The sequence below is a fragment of the Molothrus aeneus genome, chromosome 4 (genome assembly GCF_037042795.1).
Source record: "Molothrus aeneus isolate 106 chromosome 4, BPBGC_Maene_1.0, whole genome shotgun sequence".
Lineage (NCBI taxonomy): Eukaryota > Metazoa > Chordata > Aves > Passeriformes > Icteridae > Molothrus > Molothrus aeneus.
In genome coordinates this window covers 31,729,162-31,757,010 of record NC_089649.1, presented here as the reverse complement: position 1 = coordinate 31,757,010, position 27,849 = coordinate 31,729,162, and the positions used below count along the sequence as shown (strand labels likewise).

The following is a 27,849-nucleotide window of genomic DNA, read 5'->3' as shown; positions in this document are numbered from 1 at the left end:
AAGCTGACATTCAAAAAGCAGCACGATCATGCTAGCACAACTTTGCATGCAAATCGGTTAGACCTTACTTAATCCCCATAGTGATTTCTCTGTAGGGAAATTTTCCATTCTGCTTTCATTCTTTGTAGCTGTTTCAGCAGTTCCATTGAATAAATGTCAGATGTCACTTGATGATTCCTATACTTTACTCCCTTTGCTTTCTGTCCCTGATAAACCAGAGATGAGTGATGAGTGACTACAGAAAAGGGAATGTGTTGCTGGAAGGCTTTGGGTTTTTTTTTCTTTTTTCCTTCTGGATGTTGTACTCTGCTATACAGTAAAATGAACAAGTTCACATCTGCAAAGTGAGCCATGAATGTTTATTTTATACACTGGATACTTGACAGAATCTTAAACTCATTAATTTCCAAAATATTATATAGTTTATTATATTATTTATTTTCCTTTAGTAGTGTTTTACAAGTTAGAACCTGATTTAATAACCTTGAGAACCAAAATGGTATTATTTAGCAGCTATAAACATTGTTCTATGGGCAGATTTACCTAAAATAACTCATAATATTGCCCTAAGCTATTAATGCACTTGGTCCTGCATGAAAAAAATTCACTCAGTATAAGATAAAGAACTACAAATCAAAGCTAACAACCTTGGAAAAAGAAATGGAACAGGAATGTAAAAAGCATTTAGAGTTTTCCACTGTCTCAACATGTAGCAGCTATTCTTAATGCCATAATATTCATATAAGAATTAACTGATAGGACAAATCTGACTTCCATCTGATAACTGCATTAGCAGTTTTGAATTAGTTTGTGCAATGAATAACATTCTTCTCATCTATTCAATTAGCATTAATTTCTCTAAATTACCTAAAGCCATATATTAGTCTTAACTAAAACTGCAGATGTCAAAAGTACATTTACAATAACTTGGTATTTGTGAGTACAAGGATATTTGTCTGCTCATAGTTTGTGGAATGAAGGGGCATGGTGACTGAATGATCATCTTTCAGTGGCTAGAGTAGTCCCAGCTTGATGGAATGATTCTCACACACAGCTTTCCAGGAAATTGCTGAAAAAATAAATATGGTCCATATTTATAATGCCCTTAAAATAAAAACTAGCCTCCACTACAAAACCAGAATTGATTTATCTGTCCATAAGCAGAATTCTGCTGTATTAGACCAGAAGAAAAAAAAGGACAGGCTACTGGCCATCATCTGCTGTCTTTGCCAAAGTAAAATTCATTCTCCTTTCATAAGATATTCAACAGGCATAACAAAGCTATTACTATAATCACTTGTTAAAACTTACTGCACACAAAAATTTTCTGCTTGAAATATACAACCATAACAACTAATTTTATGTGACAAAATATTTTTGTAGGTAGCAGTAAGTACACAAGCGATTAATTATGGAATGGGTGGAAAATAATAGATATGCCAGACTCCTGGAAACTGAGGAGGGGAACACAAACTGGACAATCAAAGAGGTAATAATTCAGTTTCTGTAGCTTTACCCGCTCTTAGCGATCATTTTGCTTCAGTATGACTTAGCTGGTCATGACCAGGTGTGGCACTGAAAATAGAGCTTTCATTATTTCCTGCATCAAAAAAAGATCAAAATCCATTCATCAGGCTGTAAACAGGACAGTTGAATTGAATGCAGGGAACCCACTATTGAACTATCTTTCTCATTAATTTCCAATTACATGAGGGACTGAGCACTCTTTCTTAGCTTTGTTTTTGATTTTTTAATGAATATAATGGAATTAAGATTACTCAGTTCAGTGGTTCACAGGATTGAACAGAAATGTGTTGAGCTACAAAGGATCAAGTCATATTTGCTTTATTCAGGCGTGAACAGGCTTACTCTTTCTATGTGTGTGACAGGAGTCCTCGTGTAGAAGAGTTTTTAGGCTCTTGTCCAATAGTGTAGTGGGTGAGGACTAGGAATCTGGTCCTACAAATCCATTTAGATCAGGAGCCCTTGTGTAAATAAGGAACTATAATCTCAAAATTTGTTTACTCTTTCAAAATATGTCCTTGTAATAACATTCATATTTTGCATTGATTAAGAGCTTCTTCAGGTCCAACCCTATTCACACTATTCATTCTGGGCATTGCTGATGTGCTTTCTGAAGGAAGGCATGATCCTGGGAGGTACTGAGTTCCACAAAAAAGATGCTGAAAACCTCAGCAGCTTCAGCTCCTCTATTTCCTTTAGCCAATGTTAAATTTTGGGCTATTGACAGTAACTAGCATGCTGAAGGAGCACCAGGGAATGACAATATTTACGTCCACAAATCCACTCTAAATACCTAACTAGACACATAGTCTAAGGAGAAAAGAGTATTTTATATAAATTTCAATATTAATGGAGTGGTATTCTTTTCAAAATGGATTGTGACAGGGCACAACATACAACAGTATTAGAAACATAATATGAAATATGTGGTTCAAAGACCTACTGTCAACCTAAACATATTTTATGGGATGATCTGTGATCCACATGGCTGTGAAGCTGAAGTTCTCAGTTTTTATGGTGCTATGGGAATGAGAGACTGATGCTAGTGTGTGATCAATAAAGAAAAATGTTGGCAATACTCTGGAATATTGTGCATTCTTAACTGGATGACATGAACACCAGTGAATTGTCACGGGATAGCTTTGAAAAATTACTGGAAAAAGCTTTACAATTATTTTCCTTTGTAGTGTATTTCCATTCAGTGAATTGGCAAGAAAATAACAATGAGAATATATTGGTATGAATAATGCATCATTTGTATATTCTTCATACTCTTGTCCAGCTGGCAGTCCAGTTGCTGCAGAATTACCTGGATTTCCAGATACAAAAAACAATGTATGATTTGAAATAATAAAACTGAAGTAGGCTTTACTCTGTGTTCTTTTGCAGTATAGCTAAGTAATAATTTAACCACTCTTCAGTATCTCAGATTAATATATTTATAACATGAAGAAATTCTACCTATATTTATGTAGGAAGGGGTAGAAAAAAATTTGGTAGCATTAAGCTGCTCAGCCCTTCACAATAACATTTTATCTTATGGAAAAAATTGTAGAATCTATGTCTGCTTTTAAAACATACTATTGAATGAAGGGGTTAAATGAGATCTTTTAAAAAAATCTGAAAATATAGAGACTGTTGCTTTTTACTAAAGTGACCTGAAATTTTAAAAGACTCTTACTATTTCTGACTTTGGAAAAATACATGGGATTAAAGCCTTCATGTTCCATTTTGAACTCTATTTCTGCCAAAATAGCTTAGATAGTTCTGTGAATGAAGCAACTGATGAGAAACTCAGAGTTTGTGATTTTGTATGTCTCCCATGTTAAAGCTATTTTTTAAAGTTTCTGATGAGTTAATGTTTTAGGAAGTGATATTAACTACTTTGAACATGGGCCTGATGCTTTTTTTTCTTTTTTTTTAACATAAATTAATAAATTTTAAGAAACTTGGAAAATTAAACTTTGCATCTGATCTGTATATTCTTAAGTATTACAGATCAGTTCCTTGGAAGATCTTCCCCTCTTCTCTGGAAAAGCTCCAGATAGCCTAAATAACACTCTGGTGTGCTTCTGTGGATGATGCCAAGCCTAGGTTCAGGTGAATTGTTAGAACATCTTCTCTCCAGTTGACTCTGTGCAGCGTGGAACAGGGAAGCTGTTCAGAGGCAGAGACACTCCATCAATAAGGAGATGTATGTACTGTAAGTTAAAATTAGAGGGACCTCAGAAAGGTGTTATGAGAGTTGGGAAAGATAGAATAGCAGGTAATTTACACTGGAATTTAGTTTTGAGAAGAAAGACACCTTCTGAGACATATCTTACCACTGATTATCATCTCATAGCTGTCTTGCAGAATTAGAATTTTCTTACGGAAGCATATTGAAAGATCTTCAACATATCCACGGTGCTGGTGCTGGATCTGCAGCATCAATTGATTCACTCCACTAGCCCATGTTGAACAAATCAATGCAATGAAGGCCTCAGTAAAGCTGTGGTAAATCCTTCTGTGAGATGAAAATGGGGATAAAAATATTTGCTGTGGTAAGCAAATCTGGCCTGGAGATTGACAGGAAATAAAACAGGGCAAACTACAAAGAAGAAACAAATCTGAGTGCTAGAGAGTATCAGTGGGCCAGCTATGAAGGAAAGGAGGTGGATTAAGAAAGATAGGACTTAAATCAAGAGCGGAGAGAGAAGATTAGGAGGACAAGACTTTAATTAAATAATGAGTGCAGTAGAAGTAGTAACTAATTAATAGAGAAGGATGAAAGGGAGGAGGTGAAAGAGAGGAAGACCAGGGAAGAGACAGGGAAAGGACAAATGAGAGGAAATGTAAAGTGGCAAATCAGGGTTAGGGAAGACAGACACTCCATATGTAGCAGAAATTTTGCTCCAGTGCCTCATCATTCCTGAGTGGTTGTTCCTGCTCTTCAGTTCACCTTTACTCCTCTACTCCTGTTAGATTCCTAATGTTCTCTAACCTATGGACTTGGATTTGTTTTCCATATCTTCTTAGATGGATCTCATTAACCAAATAAACTGTAACCTCAATACAGCCTTTAAACAATGCTGTTTGGAAGCTGATGTTGTCAATACGACTCCTGTCCTCTTCAGCTGACTTAGTGCTTCAATGAAGGCTCATAGCTTTGTAATTGTCTCAGCATTACTCCTGCTCTGTCTGGACTGAAGTACTAGAAGACTAAAGCTGAAGTGCAACAGTTATTCAAAAAAATCTGGTTCAATTAAACATGTTCAACAACCAAAATTCTTGGTATTAATACTATTCTAAATATTATAAACATAAAATTCCTGCAACATAGAGTAAATCAAGACATGTCATTTTTCTGTTTCAAACTCAATAGATGTAAATTTCCATGCAAATAAATGTGACAGATGTAGTATAACTGTTTGATAGACAATCTGCATTCAGGCTGTTAAGTTCTAGATAAATTGCAAATATTGGTAGCAAAATTATGCTGCTGTGCCACCAATACTCTCAGCTGAGTTTCATTTTTTCTGAAGAGCAGTTTCAAAGTCATTGAATATTTATATATAAATAGCTTAGAATTATTTCAGTATAAAAAAAATCTTGTAATGCTATAAGTGGGTCTTATCAGTGTTTGAAATAATCGGTTTAAATCTGTTTTGAATAATACAGTTTACCCTTAATTTTACTGAGCCTGGACATAGCAATGTGACTTTATTACTACATGACACATACTATTTTTTTAAATAGTGGTGGTTAGTAATGCTTAGAAATACTAACCAGAATTTGTTTTCTGATTGCATATCTGTATCTTGTAATGCTCAGTGAAAGGAAGACAGGCAGGAAGACCAATAGTTATGCAGAATTCAATAGCTGAATTCTGAACAGCTCTAAAGCTCTAAAGAGACAGGCCATCTTCAGTATTGATCATGACAGGATTCCGTGCTGATAGAACCAAAGGATTCCGTGCTGATAGATTCCATGTTGATAGAACCAAAGATGTTAGTGATCAATAAGTGATGCCATCTGATTGAAAAGGAGACAGAAAGCTTACTTCTGACATAAATAACCAAAGTCATCACACACATAGTCATAAACAGTCAAACATTCATGAGTACCTGAGCAAGCCTGTTGTCTTGCTCAAGTCCTTATGCACTTGCTCAAGCATGTGCCTAAGAGCACACGCCATTTGAATACTGAGGTGCATCTGAACAGGGGTGTAAAATCACAGGAACTTCTACCCTGAAAGCATACAGAGGAAGGTGAATGCTTTGAGAGAGACACCTTCACACCCAGAACACTCCTACGTATCCCATGGGGAAACACTGACTTTCAGACCAGCATGGGCCTGATGCTTTCAGGCTGGGTTTAGTCTATATTGAAGTTTAGCAAACATGTTACATGGCAAAAGTGACCTCCACATCCCACATTTTACATGCTGACTTTGGAAGTCCATCAAGACCCAACTGAGCTAGCAGGTGCCAGAAGTGGGTAGTGTTCTTTCACACAGTTTGGGAGACCTCTAGTGGGCCTCTGTCCTTGTCTCCTGGTGTAGCTCCCACAGCCTACATAAAGTTGCATTGTAACTTGGACTATATATGTGTATGTAATTGACTGAATCATTGGAATTCTTATATGTGACTGCTCTAAAGCAATGCTTATAAGTGGAAACCACACAAAAGCACAATGAGGACTTTGATCCCAAATGTTTGAGACATTTTGAATAATTATTAAGCTATGCAGCATTGAGCAGAATAACACTAATATGCTTAGAAATCTGTTTTCAAAGGCTTATTTGTAGGTGACCAAACTAAGTTTGGAGTCCTTCTCCTCTGTTCATGTCTGAGCAGTCCATACCACACAAGCATCAATAGAATTGAAGCCTCTTTGGACTTCACATTTTTCTTTATTATATTTTCGAATGCAGCATGGAAATAGGACAACAAATCTTTAGCTCATTTACAAATTCAGCAGGAACAGATAAGACTAAACCACTAAAATTTATCATTACTGTACTTACAGCAGTACTTTCTAACACAGGTATGATTCAATTCCATGCACAGCCTTTGCACCTCATAAGTAAGATTAGAAGAGTCATGTTTATTTGTACAAGTACCTCTTTTCCAATTGATCATGAGAGTAGAAAATTTTATTATTGTTTTTCTAAAAGGCAATCAATGTATGTAATGCCATTTCTATTTTCATATTTGTCACTCATGCATAAAAAGATTTTAACAAAACATAATATTTTATACCTAATTTAATAATTAAAAATAATTCCATAATATGAACATAAGCATTTAAAGCTCAGCCCTTTTATACCAGTAAGTAATTCATGTTAAATTACTTACTTTATACCAGTAAGTAATTCAACTACACTGAATTCAGGAGCACTTTTCACAAAAGTGGACACTTGCCTGTGTGTCTGGATGAGCAGATATTTATTAGTTCTAAATTATATTGTAAATTTTGCTAGATACTGTTTTGCCTTTAGTATGAACTTACAAGGATTATACAGGTACATTTAGAATATATGGGAATATAAAAGTGCATATGTATTAATTAATTCTTTTTCCTATTTTTATTTAGAAGTGAAACAAGCTTTGGAGAGAAAAGTGAATCAATCCATCTTCTTTTTCCCAACAGTGGGTTGCAGTCTTGCAAAGGTACATAAATGTCTGTACATTCATGTCTCACTCTTGTGAGAATGAATTTGGTAGAAGTTACTGCATTTCTGGAGTTATACATCTCCAGAAATATTTTTCCTTTGGTTCATCATGCCTAAAAATGGGTTTGTATCTCAGCCTTTTGCTATTTTCCCCCCAAACACTGTATTTCTCATCCTATTCCTTCTCATGAGAGAAATGCTTATGTGATTGCAAAGCTTTTGGAGGGGAAAAAAGTCTAAAACAGCATATTAGGAAAAGGAAATAGTACACTTCCTCACAGAACTTAGTTGGCATATTTAGATTTCCCTGAAAGCAACCCATATCTCTTGGCATCAGCTCAAACCATAAAGGGAAGTCAGTGAACATCTGTGCACCTTGCCAGTTCCAGCCCACTTCCAAAATAATGGGGAGCCTTTCTTGTTTCAAAGTGATGAAGGAACAAGGTGTGGAGCACGTGTCTGTGACTGTCCACATCTGTTGGCACTGTGATCATATTGTTTTTACTTTGGTGTGGGGAAATATTTGCTGATATAAGAGAAGGTTTTGAAGATTGTGTGATGAATGTATGTTTTAATAGTAACCCTTTCAGTTAACAATAATCACAGAGAATGCCCTTTCATTTCAAGGATATTTATAGTTCAGGAAGGCTATACAGCATCACAGTAAGTCTCTGATATCCTAACAGGCCAAATTTCTGTTGCCTTCTATGGTGGCTAAGTCTCAACACAATAAATTCCTGTGGGATAATCCAGATAGTTCAAATTTTATTCAAGTAAAAGAAATACTCCTTCAAAGATAGTTCTCAATGAGGATCATAAAAAACAGAGTCATAAAACATGAAAATATGTCAAATCAATGAGACTATTCTACAGAACAAAGTTGGCATCTCAGACAATTTGAATATCCCAATTTACAGAGAAAAATCTGTTTAAATATTTAAGTTTAAAAATACTTGAGGCACACTTTATAGACTACATTACAAAACATTTAGGGGAAAAAAAGTCTTTGAAAGACTACAGTGTTGACTAAATAATTTTGAGATGAGTTATGGTGAGGTGACTGATAAAAAGACAAAAACTAAAGTGCAATTCTAATAATGGAGAAAAATTAGGAACATAAAGCTCCTATGTAGTTAAAAATATTTATAATGTATGTAGAAAAAAATGATATCCAGAGAAATTTTTACTGGATCACCAGAATTGAGTCACCAGAACTCTTAGCTGCATTGGCACTTTGGTTCCCAGTGAAATTCAGTATGGGCAACACAATATGCAGTGGCAGGAGTTATCTGAATTACATATGCATTAATATGTCACAATTACCTAGACATTCACTTTTTTAATGCCAATACTTCCATGGGTTATTACATGAGTATATCATATAAAAACTTAAAGGTATGAACAACAGATACTATATACAATGAAACATTATATTTTCATTCACTATATAATATTAGATTAGGCCTTCACTTGGAATGTTGTGTTCTGTTTGTCCCACCCCAAATAAAACACAACAAAAACAGATGGCACTTGAGAGGCCTTAGAAGTATAGAGGTTTCATGTGAAAACCACAGTAAAAATGCCAATCTGGGAAAGGATGTGATGCAGCTGTTACACAGAAGATGAAGAGGTTAAAGGAGGCAAACATAAATAATTTATTTTCATAACCCAAGCACATAGATATACCTGATGAAACTGGAGAGCAATAACATTAAAAATAAACATAGCTGGTGATAAATGCTTAGCATGAATTTCAGAGAAGATTTGACATATTTAAGGATAGAGATTATCTCACATGATATTTTGCATGGAATTTGCAACAAAAGCATTTTTTAGAGAAGTAAAGCCTCAATGATCAAAATATACCCTGACCTTTAATTACAGGAGGTTTAGAATGGAAGCTTCCACCCTAGGCAGTGTTATTCCATATTCATCCACTATGTGGGTTCTTGCATTTTCCTTTGGAAAGTCTGAGCCAGGACAGAATTGTGGAATCATTTAGGCTGGAAAATACCAAAATGAACAAGTACAACTACAAATCCAGCACTGTCAAGTCCACCACTAAACCATCTTCCTATGTGATATCTACATATCTTTTAGGCACTTTCAGGAATCATGATCACCACTTCTCCAGGCAGCTTTTTCCAATGCTTCAGAACCCTTTCTGTGAAGAGGTTTTTCCTAATATCCAATCTAAACGTCCCCCGACCTAACTTGATGCTGTTTCACCTTGTCCTGTTGGGACTTGGGAGAAGAGACCAATCCCTACCCTGTTATAGCCTCCTTTTCAAGCAGCTGAAGAGTGCAATAGAGTCTTTCCCCCGAGCTTCCTTTTCTCCAGGCCAAACAACCCTACATCTCTCAGCCACTCCTCATAAGGGTTGTGTGCCAGATCCTTCCCCAGCTCCACTGCCCTTCTCTGGGCATGCTCCAGCACCTCCAGAAACCCTGGTCTGATGCAGCCTAGATTTTTCAATGGATAGTTTATTTTTCATGTACACAACATAAGACATTAGGTCCATGTTTTTCAGAGTGAACTTGCCATCAGTACTCCAAAATACAAAAAGAATCCCACAAAATCCTCAGGCAATGAAGGTTAAGCTACAGTGTAATACTTCATTTATTCAATTTAAAAAAACCCAAGACACTGCTTGTAATCATCAGGGTAGGAGACCTAGAAAGTTGGACATGTTATTTTTATTTCCATTTTAAAATAACAACAGTGAAGCCAAAAAAATTATAAGGATAACAATAATAAAAGTAACTGCACAGTCTGCTTTGTGCAGTACATTTCTGTCTTCACGCTCTGTAAGTGAAGGGTTGCTATTTACGGTATGCTCCAAGTCTGCTGCTCAGAAGACAGCCCAGCTTGGCTGGACAGCTTTCAGTTGCTACTGGAAATATGTCACTTATTAGGAACAGAGGGGTTGTTTATCACTGTCTCAAGGGTTACTTTGGCTGAGGCAAGGAATCAGCTCAGTTATATAATGGAAAGAGCTGGGTCAAAGGATAAGAAATTTATGTAGTGTGTGCTTGAGATTCTGGCAATGCAGACTCAGTTTCTCTCTTGTATGTCTTGAGCATATCATGGTTATATAGCCCCCCCAAAAATATATATATGGCTGTATAGGTCCCCCATTCATCCCCAAAACAACCTTAGAACTATGGGGGCTGAAGTAAAAAATTTAAGAAACTCTTCCAAAACTTCTCAATAAAAAAAAAAGATATGTTTAAATTATTTATTTTGCCCTCCTGATATCCAGTTAGCATTCAGTGTTGTTACCCAGACCCGCCACATAGCCACATTTCCAGTCCTGTAGCAAACTAGAAATGCCATCTCTAGCAAAGATGTATATGGGTGCTGAACATCATCAGTCCTTTTAGTCCTCACCAACATTAATAGGGAATACTCCCTGACATAATCTCACTTCTGGTTCCTGGTCAAACAGCAAAAAGGAACCCAATCCTATCTGCTTTGCTACAGTTACTTTACTTTGTAACTGTCCCTGGCTTGTTGCAGTACCACAAGGCAGTGCAACAAGCCAGGGACAGTTACAAAGAGTTGAACCTATGTTTCCATCTGCTTATGCAACTGTTAGATGTCCCAGTTCAGGGTAACCAAAACAACTTCTAGTACAAAAAACCCAGAACAAACAAACCCAAACAAGCAAAGAAAAAAAAAAGTATTCAGAGACTTTTAAAAACCCCTTCTCAGTGTTTTAGTTCCCAATACCACGGGCATCCTTTAGACGAAATGTTTAACCAAGCACCAAGTTTTCAAGCACAAACCCAATTACCATAATAACATCCCAGTGAACAGATACGGGTAAGTCAGCATCTCGCCCTGATTGCCAAACACACAAACTGAGTCCGGACCGCGGTGGTGACCTCGGGTCCTGCTGGGGGGACGGCGGAGGGAGCCCCTTTGGTGGGGCACACGGGGCAGGGGGAGCCCCCCTCCCCCGGTTCCCTCCCCAGCACCTGTTGCGCCGCCACTTGGCCGCTGCAGAGGGGGCAGCGGCGGGGGCCGCCCGCCGGCCTCCTTCTTCCCACCGACAACTTCCCGGGGCGTAAACGGCCGCGCCAGGTGCCGCCCTCGCCGTGATGGGACGGCGGGCGTGGGAGGGAGAGAGAGAGAGGGAGGGGGAGCCGGCAGGCAGGGCCCGGGCTGGCAGCGCTGGTGCCGAGCTGCGGGCGAAGAGGGCAGCGCTGGTGCGAGAGCGCGGGCTGCCCGCCCCCCGCCCGCCCCCGCTGCCGCCTGACAGGTGCGCGCTCCTCCGCGCCGGCCCCGCACCGGCCCCGGCTCCGCCGACCCCCGCCCGCCGCGGCCACGGATTGTTTAGTCCTTGGGAAGTTGGTCTGGGTCCAGATTTTCCTTTGATCCTTTTTTTTCTTTTTTTTTTTTTTTTTTTCTTTTTAAGAGAGAGGGGGGAAAAAAAGCCAAAGGAAAACAAAACCTGGAGACACAGAAAAGGGCTCTAGGAAAAAGTTTTGGATGGGATTATGTGGAAACTACCCTGCAATTCTCCGCTGCCAGAGCAGGCTCAGTGCTGCCTTCTCCCCAGCGGCGCAGCCCGCGCCGGGCGCTGCTGAGAGACGCCCGGGCCTCGGTGCCGCGCCGCCAGTGCCTGCTGTGCCGGAGCCCCTCGCCCCGCCGGCCCAATGCTCCTCCTCGGGCTGCTCCTGCTGACATCTGCCCTGGCCGGCCGGAGGCAGGGGGCCGTCGCCGAGTCCGATCTCAGCAGCAAGTTCGCCTTCTCCGGCGCCAAGGAGCAGAACGGTAAGGAGCCGCAGCGCCCGCCGCTGCGCAGCCCGGGGCAGGGCGGGGGCGGGCGCCCGGCCGGCGCGGAGCGGAGCGGAGCACCCCGCTCGGCTCCTCTCCTCCCGCATTCTCTCCCCGTCGGGGCGGTGGGCGCGGGGGCAGCGCGGCTCTGCCCGCCGGCTCCGGGTGAAAGGGCAGCGGCTCGGCGGCCGCGGGGGGAGCCCGGCGGCTCCCTCTTCTGCGGTGCTTGAGGTGCAAAACGTCCCCTTCCCGTCCACCGCCTCGCCCTGCTAAAAACCCAAACAAACTGAAAAACAGCAAGCTAAACCCAGCAACGACCCGCGCACCTTTGTACCCCAAATGCTTCGCTCTCGGGGGGTGGGTGTTTGTGTCTGTGCGTGAATGAGTGGTGTTTTGTACGGGCTGGAAACGAGCTAATCCTGCATAGGAAATGAGAATTACTTTCAACTTTCAAGTGTACCTGAAATGTTTAGAAAACTCTCAAATGCAAGTTCCCCTGGGCTGGGGCTGCGCAGAGCTGGAGAAAGACTCCTTTCATACAGCAAGGGCAGCTTCGGGGTGTGTAATTTGCTTAGCCTCTGAACTCCATATGATTTACATTATTCAGATTTTTAAGCGCCTTTCCTCTTGATCTGCTATTATGAAGTCATTTTAAAGAATACTTTACAAACTGTAACGTTATATACTGCATGAAACCACACTTACTGTAGAATATCTGAAATTAAGGCTGTTTGCATACATTCGTGGAAACCCTGGTGTTTAATGTACGGGGTGGGGGGCGGTGTGTTTGAAAAATTTAGTACTTAGCATGTCAGCTAGAACAAGCTTTCTCCCTGGGCACAAACCAACACAAAAGGCCAAGCTGGGAGCTCTCAAAACTCTCTGAACTGTAATGAAATAAAGCAGAAATGCAGATTCAAGGCTAATTCAATTCTCTCAACTTTGAACTTGGGACTCCCCAGATAAAAGTATTCTATGCTATATCTTCTACTAGAAGGAAAGTTTCAGAGACCTCTGCGAGTGTTCTTTGAGTGGGTAGAATATGCAGTGCACTAACAAATTTAAAAGGGGGAGATTAATACTGCTGTGGCCTGTTAATGTGATGATATATGGCACCTGCAGACTGCCGGAGCTGCTGATCAAAGAGCAGTGTGGGGCTCAATCTCTAATCAGAGCAACTGTGAAGGGCCAGAGGAAAGTGATCAAAAGACTTAGAGACCGGGCTATTCTGACAGGAAACCAATCAGACTTTGTGCACAGTACAGGAAATTATCTGCTCTGTGTGAGAAATCACTTACTTTCTACCCCTTCCTATCCTACCTGTTGTTTAGAGGCTTTAGGGCACCAGTTTGTGACAAAATGGGCTTGGCAATTATATACCAATGTCTCGTGCTGTTATGCTGCCTTCTCTTAAATTTGCATGGTGTGCATATGGAGCTTATCAACACTTAGAGTATTGTCATTGCTTTGCTTTAACTTTGTCAGGACTGGCAAGAAACCTGCTATGCTGTCAGTCTCCTCTAAAAGGTTTGTTCCAGGATAATGCAGCTGGGCCCTGAAAGGCCTCCAGGGTGCAACAATGGGAGCACAACAGTGTAAAAAGTAGATCACACAGCACGGAAGCAAAAGCGGTGTAAATAGGTGTAAGTATATGTGACAGTGCAAGCTAGATTCTGTTTACATATATCAGAAATGCAGCGCCTTAAGTCAGGCTTCAACTGATTTGCAATGAAATTTGGCATGCTCTAAGATACACTCACTATGTCTTAGAACAACTGCAAAACCAGGGGAAATTTTATTTAAAAAAAAAAAGTGTCCTGAAACTGTATTATGTAGTAGTTTATACTCAGAACTGTCCAGATTCCTCTTGTAGCTTACTTTAAGTTTGCTTTACAGTTGTTGAATTGCAAAACTTAAAAAAAATTAGCACAAGTTTAGGTATAGCTAAGTACCAATCTCTGACTTTTTTTAACTGATTTTAATTATTTGGGGGATCAGTAACACTAGTCCAACCAGTTCTTACTTGATTTAATTAGAGTGATTTTTACACTCTGCTGCAATCTAAAGATTGTATAGCTTTTAGCTAGAGGCAGGTTAAAACTCCCTGGAGTATGAGAATGAGATATTGCTGTTCATGTGCCAAATAATCTCTGGTCAGGAGAAAGGGAGATTTTTTTACCCACACAGTCTACAAATAAAAATCTGTCCTCAACTTGTAAAACTGCTAAGTGGCCAAGAAGTTTTGCAGTGGAATGGATTACAGTGTTACTCAGCTGCACACAAGGGTGCTATAGCTATTGCTTCGAGGTGATGCTGAAGATGCCTGTGACCAGTTATTAATTCAGTGGGACTACTTGTGTTTCAAAGGATGAAGCATGTGCTTAAGGATTAACTAATATTTACTTATTTAATAGCTGAATTATATTAACTTCAAAATTGCAATTTGACTCATTTACTAATGGTTTGCATAAGAAGCTCTCTTGGTTTTGCTGCATAGTGAATATTATTTTGGGAAGCAATTTCCTAGTATAAATATTTTTTTGCAATTGTAAATTAAATATTTTAGAACACAGTGTTTTGCTGGTACCTCCTGGAAATTCACTGTGTTGGTTGTTGTGGGGCCAGTGTAGCTCCATTTGAAACCACTAAAAACTACCTCCATGTTTTTATTTGCCTGCCCTCTGTTATAGTGAGATTTTCTTTTAACAGGTTTTATTTGTAACTCTGCCTGACAGCAAGGGATTTTATGTGATTCCTGTGAAAAACTCTTATTTATATTTAATGTTTTTATTTTATTCCACTGAGTAAATAATCATCTGGAGGATAAAAGAAGTTTATGCAACAGTTTTCTGGAAAGTAAAGTAGTAGTAAATGGTGCATGTAGTGAGGGCTCCCGTTTATCTGGGTGGATTTCATTTCTACAATTCTTTGTCAGATTGTTCTTTGAAGTGTTTTTCATACTTAGGTGGCTTTATCGTTTCTCTTATGGCTCTTTGAGGTATTTATTACAAATTTTCCAGATTGAAGCAAAGAATCAAGAAAACTTGAATGCTCAGTTTCTTTTAAATCACAAAACGGAATGTCTTATATTGAATTTGATTAATTGGATGGTAAACATCTAGTTTCTTCATTTCTATCTACTTTTGACATAGTATTTAATGGTGTTTCTGTAGCTTCAGAAATGTCTGAGGGGGCTGTTGGTAGGTTGAGTACTGTGAATGACTTAATTCTAGTGACTTAACCCTGTTAGTCTTGAGTGCACCTGCTTATGTGATGTTATTAGCTTAATCTGGATTTGATTACAACATGAGATGGCAGGAGAATCTATTTTCTTGGCTGCCTTAGAACAAGGTGCAATAAATGTTTAAAGTAATTTTGCTAAGCTATCAGCTGTTATGTTTTCTATGAGAAATATGAATGTATCTGTAGAAAATAATGTAAAAACTACTGTTGGATGCCATAAGCAATAATGTGTACGGTTTATGTGGTGTGTACATTTCAAGTGTGGTACCGAATGACTTCAGCAGGCCGAGAACCTGAGGTCGGTTAGAAACTCACCAGGACTGATTTTCCTGCAGTCAGTTTCAAGTATGAATGAACTGCAGTAAACAGAGTTGATGAAGTACATCTTAGAAAACTGAAGCACTTCATTTCTGCAAATTCTGCAGCACAGGTAATGTGTCAGTCATGATCTGTCTTTTCACAGATCTCAAAAGGAATTAAGTTGGTTTTCTTCTTCCTTCACATGAATGGAAACCTCTAATAATAAGTTTCACGGACTGAACACTTCATAATCTATTTCTCAAATCTTCTGAAATGGGAAAGATTCATGTAGCTTAAAAAAACCAAACCCAAAAGTGTGTCCTTGAGACAGAGTTTGAAACTTGCATATTTCCCAAGGCCATCCTTGGGAAAAGTTGGTGGATGCAGCTGGAACTGAGTGAGTAGCTGAAGTGCCAGAGGAAGATTTTCTCATCACCTCGATGTGTGTGTGGCCTGCCACACCTACTCTGAAGCACAGAGAGGATTCCCTGATTTGTCTGTGTCCAAAGAGAGCTCTCAGTTAATCCAGGGAGGGGGACAGCATCACAAAAAAGGAATTCTGATTAAGTTCCTTTAACTTGGGCTGAACATCAGGAAAATGTCTGGATGTTCAAGTGATGCAGCACATTGAATCCTTACAGACAGGAGTGTAAGGATTCAATGTGCTGCATCACTTGGATATCCAGGTAACAGCTGTATTGCCTTTTGCTTGAAAGCAGAAATAGAATTTGACTGCAAAATTTTCTCTTATAACAGAAGATACTTTGTCATGGTTTGATGCCATTTCCACTGGCTCATGTTGAAGTGAAGAGTGCCAGCACAGCCTATTGACTACTGCTGGCTGGCAAAAATTGTCTTAGTTTTGAGAAGATAAGGAAGAATAATAGATATCATAGTTTTGAGAAGATAAGGATGAATAATAGATATCATCTATTATTCTATGTGTCATCTAAAGGGAAGCTTGATAGTGATGCAATTTGTTTCAAGTCAAAGCTATTTCTGCCTAGTCCAAGGCTTGTTTTGAAATGTTTTCCTGGAAAGTAATGAGTTACAGCACATCCTCTTGTGACTTTAAGCAGAAGATTGTGGCAAATTAGAGAAGCTGTTCAACACAACAACAAATTACAGAGGAAGAAAGTTTTTAAAACGGGTTTTTTTGTGTTTGTAGTTGACTTCTGGCATATTGTTTCCCATTCAGCAGAGTGATGCTTGGGACTTCTCCTTAGGCCTGTTGCTTCTCTCAGTTTCTACTGTTAGGTAAAATAAGGGTTTTAAAAGCACAGACTTTTTACTCCTTGTCTCAAATATGTAGTCATTCCAACCTGTCCATATATTTCTTTAGGGCTGGAATAGAATTTAGTGTTAAATAGTGTTAAATAAATTTAGTGTTAATAAATAAATTTAATTAAATTCTTGAATGGAATTTAGTGTAAAATCTTATTTTTGCATTAACTAGTTCTTATTAAGTTTGTAGATTGGACTTCAAAGCTTTGTCATGTTGTTTGGGGGCTTTTTAGTTTGTCTGTCAGTCAGAGTTTTATAATGGAGAAGAAACACGAGGCATACCTTGAGTAGGGGACAGCTGTATTGCCAAAGAGCTTATGTTCAACTTTGTCTTCCCATAAACATAATGTCTTTTAGATCTTAGAGCTTTTTCCAGACCCTTTGAGTCTTAATATTTACATAGTTGACATGTAATAGCAAAGTACTGGTTTACATCATACAGCAGGGGTTGTGAATTATAGCAGCGGTTTTGGGGGTTTCTGTCTCTGTTGGGTGGTTGCTGCTTTTGGTTTTTGCTATGTCTGGCAGTTCCTGGTTACTAGAAAGAGGATGTGCTGAGCAAGCCCACTTCCCTTATTGGGAAATGAGCCTCTTCAATTGCTTTGTAGATAGCTCTTAGCTTTGAGAGAGAGCCCTGCCTTTGCTTTTTAGTCCCAAAGAGCATGCCATGGGAAATACACTTCTTGGTGTGTAAGCGTCTTAAGAATTGGCCTGTACAGATGTAGTCTTTTAGTAGAAACCAGTGTGATTTAGAAAAAGTTACTGGAACAGAAAGGAAACAGAGCTTACACATAGAAACATAGTTATTTTAGTGGTACTTAAGTGTCTGTATGAGTGCTTTGTTATTTCAGAGTTTCTGAGAAATGAATTGCATGTTAAGACTTTCTCAGCCCTGTCATTCCCTTTTGGGAAGAACTTTTTCAGCTTGTGTTTGAATGTGAAATGCTTTTATTTAAGTAGGTAAGTGAAAATTCATAATGTGTTATTGTGAAGCTAAAATATCAATTGGTGTTTTGAAGGGACTTTCTTAGACTGTAGGATGTTATTTTAAGGTGACAATGCCTGGAAAATTTGTTCCTGACTCTGTCCATAGACGTCCTAGCCTTAGGATTCATCTGTCTTCTGATCACCTCTTTTTGACATCATTCTACTGAGACTTTTCAAAGAAATCTTCAGTGTTACATTGGGCTATTTGTGTTTATTTTAATGATTCTACAGCATACTAAGCAGTCTTCTTGTGTGTGAAGATACCTCATCTTTACAAAGCACGTGTACAATAATAATTCACTACATTTCCATGACTTATTCAGTTTCCATAGCAGTTGTTTGGCTGGGTGACAAAAGGCAGTACTCTGGATGCTCTGGGAGAAAGTCTTACACACAGAGTATAAGAACTATTAAAAAACTAGTATAAACAAAGGAGAAAGCCCAGCTAATTCCTCAATCTCCTGCAAGCCTTCTGCATTAGGGTTTGCAAGTGCTGTTTTTTTTCTGATCTTAATTAGTTTTCTTCCAGCTATTCCATCTTTGCTGAGCATGCCCTCAGTGTTGGACTTTGGTGTTCTCCCTGCATAGGCATGACCTCATGTTTGCCCTGGGCTCAGAGCCTGCTTGGCTTCTTGCCACAAGTGCTGTGAGTGTCTGCCACCCCCAAGCCATGGCAACGTGCTCTCACCTTTGCTGACCAGACCCTCATGTGAGCTGGCTGCAGCTGATGTTAAAAGAACTCCTCAGCTGTTTAGCTAAGTCTCTTTGAGCCACTGGATTATTATTCTCATTCTCTCAGCCAATTTAAGACTATGCAGGTTAACTCTGCAGTGAGCACCTTCACAGTGATGGTTGCGGCTTTTGTTTTCGGAATTTTATTTTCTTTCTGCCATTTTTACATGCAGGTGTTTGGAGCTGGGGAAAGAGGATATCAATAAAACTCCCTTTAATACAGTACAGGCAGAAAGAGAAACAAAATAAGAAAATTTTCAAAGGTTATTTTCCATGAAGTGGTCTCCTTTTGTACTACTGAGAATGAGATTTACAAGGGAATAATCAATAACATCTTCTTTTTTTCCTTCGGCAATGTGCCTTTTAGTGAATTAATCCTCATAAATTATTCATTAAACTTGCCATTTTGTGGTAAATTCATTCAAGGTATCATTATAAACATGGGTGTTTTAAGGAGATTCTTCTAGGCTGAAGGTCACTTCTGTTCCTACCTCCCTAAAAGCCCAAAACACTGAAATTTCTCATTGAATTAGTTAAAGCTGGTTATTAACTGCATTAAAACAGCATGCAGGCATGGCTTAGTTTGATCACTGTTGTGCTGATTTCTCCCCATGAAGTGGAGGGTACCACTGATCCTGAATAAAGCTTGCTAAAGGCAGGCGGGCCGGGGCATTCCTTTGGTCATGCATTATGACTCAAATTAAAAATCTTTGGTTTTAATTTTTTAGGGCTTGGTGTTCCTAGATGAGCAGTGCTGTTGATTGGGTACCTATGCTAATATGTTTCCTGGATACAACAGTACTACTAAAGGAAAGCAGGGGAGGTCTTCCTAGTTTCAGCACATATCTGGCATAGCCAGTGATAATTTTGGCTACTGGATTCCTTATCACCCATATCTGGCTTTTCTTGGAACCTTAATCTGTCTGTCTCAGAAAAAGCAAAGGTTGTCTTGGGAAGAGGAAACAATGCTGCTTGTGTTTTCTGTACAGTTAATTCATTTTTACATTGCTGCTGCTATAGTATTCTTATTATGAATTGGCAATAAATCATGTAAGAAGGTGGGTGGGGGGGCAAGGAGTTAAATGCTGCAGTTAATTAGGGAATTGGTCCTGTAATCTGATAAATGGGTTTCAAACTAGGTTCAAACAGTGAAAGGTAAAAGAGTGGTGCCCTTTTCATAGTTTCAACATTCTACATCTTCAAACCATTATTCAGCTTGGCACATATCAGCAAAGTTGTAAGTTTCTGTGTGTGTAAAATACTAGGGAGTGTCACGTTTGAAAAGTAGTTTACACTGGAAAAATGATTTTGGAGATTCTCTTAGCACACCTTCCCTGTCAATCTGTAGCTCCTAATTTCTCCATGCCTCTTTTCAGCATTATTTGTTTAGAAGCACATGAAGTGGGAAAGTGACCTTGCTGGAAGAGGTACTTATTTCTGAATAAATGCGCAGTATCACTTGTTTCAGTTGTTATCTTTAGTTAATCTTTTTCACAAAACTCAGTTGCCCAGTTGTTTACTAAACTGTTATCTAGGGAGCTTCATTGGATGAGCTATTGTATGATAGCAGCTGGAATATCTAAGTTTGATTATATTTTCTATTTCATTACTTTTTCTCCCCCAGTGTAATTCTCTGTGTAACCACCCAGCTGTGCTCACCCTTGTTCCAAACAATCCAAAGCATCAGTCCTAGGGGCTCTGAGTTCCTCCTTGGATTGACAAGGAAAGCAGCACTCATTTTATGCAATAGTTAAACATTAAAAAAGACATATGGCGCAGGAAATTCTTTTGCTGTGTGTGAAGGTATGGCATTTCCAAACTGGAAGTGTTGTTCTAACTATTCCACCGGTAGTGGAGAGTTATATGAGGCCACTTCCATCTGCAGAGAATCTGTTTTACTTGCTTGTGGTTCTGGGGCTCATTCAAATGCTCTAAAACAAAATAAAAGGAATGGATGTAATAACTTCTTTATGGAAAAGTCATAAAAAGCTACAGAGCCATGTAAACAAATTGGGTCATTTACAAGATGTTTAAGTGATGGATATTCAGTCCAAATTCAAAGGTGTGGATTAGGTTTTTACAGTCATTTTGACTGAATTTTGCCCTCAACAAGATTTTCTTTTTCTGTCAGGAATGCCTTTGACACTGCAGATGACAAATTTTCAGAAAAAGTGTTTTCAAACATTTCAGTGCATTCAGAGTAAAGCCAAGATGTAGGAGAACAATTCAGTACTGTGATTTGTTATTTTTTCTAGGTGAATGGGGAGCTTTTCTTAATCTTCATGGTTACACTGTGAAGCTGTAGTGGAACTTTGTAGTATTCCCAGGGAAAATCAACTAAAAGAGTATCCCTTCTGGATTCAAACATGCCTGAACTAATTACAAAGCAACCATTTTGGCTCTCTGCTCTGTCAGTATAAATAGGTTTGCCCAGAACAGCAGTGACTGTGATCCAAGCTAAGCTGTGTTAGTCACAGAAACGTGTGTCGTATCTCATTGAAGCACTGAATATCTTATCCATGGTGTGTCACCTCACAAGGCCCTTCTGATTTTATCACTTGTTGGAGAGGAGTGAAAATGTGATAACTACAATTGAAGATGCATTCTGTGGGTCATTTATTTGTTTTGATATAAATACAAGCCTAAGGATGGACTATTTTCTCACATTTGAGGGAGGGATATTGGTGCAAGCTACTATGGGGTGCTTCTCATGAGATGAGCTTGCTCTCTGACTCCCAAAGCAACTTCAGTTACCTTTTATAACTCTTCATGCACTCAAATCTGCAGATCATTTCAGAAAGAAAATAATTTTGCTAAGCACAAGTCTGGAGTTAGTAGTAATTAACTGTACGTGGGTGAAGTTCCCTTTGTGTATGTACAGTTGTAATAATGAACTGTTGATGTATCTCTTTTGTGCTTGATAATGTACCTGTGACACTAACAGTTCTTACCTGGAAAATGTGTATGTGTGGTTATGCAGCATTTGAAGAAGTCCTTCAGAAAGTGATTTGAATTAATGTTGCATCAGACAGTGTCAAGTGTAAAAGGTTTATATGTATATTATTGACAATTCGTGTTTCAAAAGTAAATATCTTACTATTTTAAGGCTTCCATCTACTTAGTCTTACTACTTAGTTGGTCTGTTGTTACACGGGGAGGTTCATACCTACCAACATTTCTGTTGCTTGTGAAAGTATAATGGATCTGAAAGGGAGGTAAAACCTCTTAACTGGCAGCTAACAAGTAATGGCTCCAAAACAAACATGATCTCTATAAAAGGACATTAAACAGCTGGATTTGACCTTGCCTATTGTTTTAAAATATGGCTAAAGACTCTTGATGGCCTTGCTTTCTTTGTGTCATTCAAAAATCCCAGGCCCAAGGTGCATTGCATTTTTTTATAGGCAGAATGGAGTCTAAAACTTTAAATACTCTAAAAATTTCTGCTAAGCACTCACTATATTTCTCACAGTACTTGCTGTATGAGTACTTATGAGAAGTCCCAAAGTACTTGCCCATAGTGCTAATGCAGCCTTGAGTTCCTTTTGAAATGGAGATTGAATTTGTGACATTTGATCTTTCAGCAATCCTTACCTATCTGCCAAAGAGCCTTTATAAAAATTAGCATAAGATGTGAGAACAGCCTTTTTTTTTTCCTTTTGTTTCTTCCTAGAGAATCTTTATTCCATACCTGTTCTCCGTACCTGCAAGAACTGGTATGTGTGTAGTTCTGGCATAGAGTTTGAGTTCAATAATTTTCATTTGGAGAGAGACTACTGAGATTGTCTTTGATATTACCTAACACCTCAAGAATGCCACACCTCTGCAGAGTATGACAGTAAAGAGAGCTCTGTTGCTTAAATACCTACCCGATTTGCAAAATTTTCATATTGCTTGTGGGGATAAAGATGGTTTTGTATGGTTGTCAAGTAGAAAGATAAGCATGTTTCTAAAGCATGTGCCTGCCTTATCAGCAAGAATCTTACAAAACTCTGATGGGCCTCATTTGTCAAGATGCGCGTGGAGGTTGGTGTAGGGGTAATACCCAATGAAGTAGCAGTGAAATGTTTCCAAATTGTTATTGCTTTCAACATAATTAAAAGAAATGAAATGAAAACTCTGTAGTTTGAAAGAAAGCAAGAATCCGAGAACCTCTTGTTTTAAGTTGGCTTGGGCAAGCAATGATGAATATTGGAGCTAAAAGTATTTTGAATGAATTTAAGGTGGGCTATCAGTGTGTTAATAGGTCCTAAAACATTCAATACATGATGTAGAGTTTAAATAGTAATCTTTTATGTTTACATGGAGATCAGCTAATGCTGGGTAACATGAAAATATTTACATTTTATTTTCATGGTTTTGGGTTTGGGAAGAATGGAATCTTCTCTGTTCTTCTGCATGTTAACTGTTCTTAAAATAATTTAATTCCAGGCAATAGTGGCTGTTGAACATGTGTATCATCAGCCCCAGCCAAGCTGCACATTGAGCCTCTGCTCCACAGAGGGATAATGTGTGGCTGCAGAGGGTTCACAGCATCTGGTTTTGGAATTTGTGTGTACCCACATGTTGCTACTGAGTACAGAATGTAAGGGCTATTGGTTTCTCAGTCCTGATTCCTTAGCCCTACTCTAGGATCTTCAAAAAGAACTTTTTAATAGGTAGGAGTTTTTTTGTCTGGCTTTTTTAGTGGTTTTTATTTTAATTTTTCAAGTGCATGATCATCTATTTATTAATTATTATTAAACTAATTTATTAAAAACAATTTTTTTATTGCTGTCTCTACTGCAATCCCTTGGCTGATTTAAGACTTCGGAGTCAACTAAAATATAATCATTTTCAGAGGTATCTGGTTTTTCTCAGTTACATTTTTCCTTTCCATTGTTTTGCTGAATATTCACTACTTTCAAGCTCAAAGTATACTCTAAAATATAGCTTGTAACACACTTAAATAAAAGTAAGCTGTTATCAAAAATACTAATTTCTGTCCCTGCTTTAGTCAAATCCTTAACATAAAAGCAGTTCTAAAGTTGCTAATTGCTATAAAGTATGCTATTATATCTACTAGCAATTTATTATGTGTATATTATTTTTTATATAAATAGTGTGTTACCAGCTGACTAACTCTAATACCTGAACTTCCCCACTGACAGTATTTGGATTGGATAGATGTAAAAGATGCAAAGATGTATTGTGGAGTTGTTCCCTAACATACACAAAACAGCTTGACCTTGAATGAGGAATTCCATTGAAGTTGGGAAGTGATTTGATCTAGTTAGAATGAAAAAATTATGTGATGCAAGTTTGCAAGATCAAGACCTTGTCTTTAATTCAAAGCCTGGAAAAGGGAAACATCTTGATGACTTCTTTTTCAGATTTTTGATTGTGTCCATTAAATGCAAAATAAAACTCAGCAATTGTGTTCATGTTTGCTGTGGTGGCTGTGCCTGTCTAGCTATAAAAATCATTTACTGCATATGAATTACTTCTTATCTGAAAAAAATCCCAACTAATAATGGTTAAAGTGTAATAAAGTTTATTTATGTAAAATAGTATTAGAAAGATAGAAGCTAGTCATGCTTTCATATTTTAAGTTTTACTTTCTTTTATAGCTCTCTTATACTCAGTAAGCTAATCCAAGCTCTATGCTGAACAACAGGATCTCAACTCCATTACAGTAAAATGCTAATGGACAGATATGAATATCTGTGCTCTCGTTAAAAATTTGACAAAAACTGTAAAAAAAAAACCCCATGCTTCTGCCTCTGTGGCGAGGGAGAAATGCTCTATTTTGCAGTTTGCAGAATAGTTGAACAACATCAAGTGCCTCAAAGCAAAAGGAAATGGTATATGTTGAGAGGTAAAGACAAAACTGTGAAAGAAGTCTGTAATGAAAGTTAACAAGAGAAGAAACCAAGATGCTGGGACAACACTGCATGGAAATTGTTTTTCTCTGTATCTTTTTTTCCTTTCTGTAGTAAAAGAATGAACAAAAGGGCTCCAGCATAGTAGCTCTTCTTTGATGATTACTGAATGAGGTTAATTATTTTTTTCATCCTGTTGTGCATGAGGAACCTGTTTGATACTTCTAGATTTTTATCACCTGATTCTTCCATCAGGTAGAGGTATTTAAAAGGGGAGTTTGGAAGATTTTTTACTGGTATAGGACATGAAGCTGTAAACAGCAAAGACAGTGATCAGTTGATAAACACTGCAATATACTGGCTTGGTTTGTCCTCAGCATTAATGGCAGCTCTTTTTAATGGACTGTTCCCCAAAACATAGGGTGGGTATGGTGGTGGTGCTTTAAACATGTAGGTAATATTTACTTTTCTGGCATGTGCTTATGCTGCTACAGGGAACTTGATCCTGAAAGCCAGAGGATAGAATGTAACAAACTGCTCAGTGGTACCTTGGTGCCAATATAGATTCACTGCAACCTTTTTTTTTTTGTTATTCCTGACACTTTTTTAAACAAATGATTTCATAATGCCTGAAATGTTTCTGAGAATAAATAAAATTGCATCCAAGGCTTCCCTTCTTCTGGATTTTTTTTTTTTTTGGTATTTGTGGATGTGTGTGTTTTGGAAGTTTTATTAAAATAAACTGAGCCCTAAGGAAAAGTGTGCAAACCAGACAGTGGTGAGAGGGTTCTCTTTTGATTAGAAAGGTCAGCATCTTGCACCGGGCAAAAACATTTTGATCAGAAATGTGTATTTATATATGGATGGGGAAAACAGCAGGAAGAGGAGCTTTGGTAATTTCTCTGCCTGTGAACAGACCTGGAGCCTCTGGAACCACCTTTAGCAGAAATAAGAATTATAATGGTGGGCATTGGGTATTGAGTGCTCAGCTGGCATCTGTTTTGTCACAGTTAGAAGGGGCTAGAAGGAAAGATCTTGCATCCTGCTGGAGTTCTCTGGGGTGCAGTTCCTGAAGACTGAACAAAACAAAAAGTCATCAGTTCTTCTGTTCAAGATGACTTGATAACAAAGAATGCCCCATAAACACAATGGGATTGTTTGCTCAAAGGACCAAGATGTTTATGTTACTGCTATCTTTGGTAGCAAACAGTAGAGAAGCACCATAAGAAAGATGGTTTAAAAAAAAAGGGCACCCACTAAAATACTATGTCTGGTAAATAATTTTTTTCTAGATCTTTTCCATGAAAGATATTGATGGTTTTTAGCCAGGTAATGGGAATAAATGCTTTCTCTTCAGTAGAGGAGGAGATGCTACTAAGATGTTATCTTTTGCAGTTCAATCAATTCTGTGTTTAAAAAGTAGTGACAGTAGCAAGGCAAAATACTATACAGATTTTAAGAATGTCTGTAAGCAAACAAGATCTAATTCAAAGAAACTACTTTCATTCTCTGAAAATGAAAGGTCTGTGTTTTGTTTTTAAGGTGGGTACCCTTGTTCTCAAAGTTTTTCCTGCTCTGAAATTTTCTTCAGCTCCACAACTGAAGCCTTCTGCATGTAATTCAGCTTCTCTGAATTTTATTCATTTATTGATAGAGTATCTGGTACATTGGTTCAAGGTGCAATATTTTCCCTACTCCATCAGACCTCTATTTACAAATACCAGTTCAAATAAGCAATATTACATTCAAAAGGATTTCCAGAAAATAACTCTCTAAATAGCTTCAAATAGTTACTTGTCTTTTTTAAGGTAAAGTATTTCTGTGTTGTTAATTTCTGAGGTTATGAATAATTCTGTTTTCTTTTCATAGCTTTTTCATAATTTGCTTTAGAATTTTAGCACCTTGATCTCTCTTCAGAGGGTTATCTAATGATGAAGATGCCACCTCCAACAATTGTATTCATATGCAATTTAAATATAAACTTTTCAAGCTGTAGCTGCATATTAGGCCTTGGGTAGTGTCAACAACTTTGTTGAAGCACTTGCAGAAATCTTCCAGGATCGTGAAGACCTTTCTATTACTGCCTTGAGGCAAAAATGTTGCCAGGGACTTCATTTAATGACAGTCTCTGTGTGTAACACTGTTGTATTTCTTGGTATGATGGCATCACTCATGCAGTAACAAAGCATGAGCAGTTAGCAGTTGAAAACACAAGGCTGAGGTTCTGTTCTTGTACCTTAGTTGAAATTAGGTTTAGCTACTACCTGAGTGGGCTTTCAGAGAAATACAGAGTGTTAGATGAAGAGGGTTTTCCATCTTAGATGTGCTGGTCTTCCATCTTTGTTGGTACTGGAGGGGACATGAAGGCTCCTCTTTAATTGTTTGTGAGGATTTTGTTGCTTAGTTTGATATGTTTTTGCCTTTCCCCATTCATGCTGGAGGGTTGAGACAGTGACTGACATCCCCTATCACTTGCTGCAGGTTAGCACACTGTTTGACCAAAATGAAATTGGAGAATTGCTTTTGGTCCCCATAAATTCCTTTGTAAACACTAAATTTTCTTGCTCTACAATAATGTCTGTAATTAGAGCAACCTCTTATTACATACTTTGAGGTTCTTATCTACCATTTGCATCTGTTAAGAATGTAGTTGCTGTTCTGTTGCCCAGCTTTATATAACTTTGGATCCGTTTTTAGTATTTTTTTGAGATATTTACATGGAAGATGTGACTAAATAGTAGATCTGTTAAATTCCATTTTTACCTTGGGGAGATTGTAGGAATCAGGGCTTGAAACAGAACTAAAATATTTGAGAAGGAGAAGAGAAATGGAACAGAATCATGGGCAGAAAAAAATTGCAAAGTTCACTCAGACATGACGACTCTTTACCAAGAAAAAAATTAAATAAGAATTATCAGTTTACCTTGTAAATATGGATATTTTTAAAGAAGTAAAACTTAGTAGTAGGTAGCTTTTATAATTAATATTAGGCTGAGGAGAATTTAAGAAAAATATTGTTGATTGTACTCAAAATAAGTGCTTTGTATTTGAGATGAAACAATTTTATTAAAGGTAGGCAAGGCAAGGTAATTAAAGATATGGAATAATATGTGAATTTTGAATATCATCAAATGGTAATGAGGCCAAAAGGAAGAGATAAGGTTAGGTATAATGCTGTGATCTCAAGACTGTAGATTAGAAGAAAGCACTAGTAATGAAACCAGTGTACCAAGGCAATTCCCTGAGAAAGTTCTAGAAGGTAATAGGAGCCATTCCAGGCCAAATTAAAGGTATAGTTGGCTCAGTGTGTTTTGCTTCACAATACCCAGTAAGGAATGTAACAATGATTCCCTGGACTATTCTCCTGCCTTCCAGTGTTGTAGCAGTCAGAAATTTGTATAAGTTGCAAGCAGAATTTGGGTGTTTGGTAGCCCAAGGGATTTTTTACATCTTGAAAATATTTTCTATTTACAGTTTCT

At 38.2% G+C, this 27,849-nt stretch overlaps 1 protein-coding gene and 1 long non-coding RNA gene across 2 annotated transcripts in view; one reads left to right on the top strand and one right to left on the bottom strand.

Moving 5' to 3' along the window:
* Nucleotides 1–457: 457 nt before the first annotated feature.
* LOC136556060 (uncharacterized) lies at nt 458–11,202 on the bottom strand. Its single transcript, XR_010783575.1, has 3 exons — nt 10,978–11,202; nt 3,849–4,030; nt 458–1,069 (listed from the first exon to the last, which is right to left on the bottom strand). It is a non-coding gene; the product is annotated as an uncharacterized lncRNA (long non-coding RNA).
* A 399-nt stretch (nt 11,203–11,601) lies between these two features.
* The window catches only part of PDGFC (platelet derived growth factor C), a 122,654-nt gene continuing 106,406 nt past the window's right edge, over nt 11,602–27,849 (top strand). Inside the window, exon 1 of the mRNA XM_066549044.1 lies at nt 11,602–11,960. Coding sequence (XP_066405141.1) covers nt 11,843–11,960 — 118 coding nt within the window. The 5' untranslated portion in view covers nt 11,602–11,842. The remainder of the gene's footprint in view (nt 11,961–27,849) is intronic.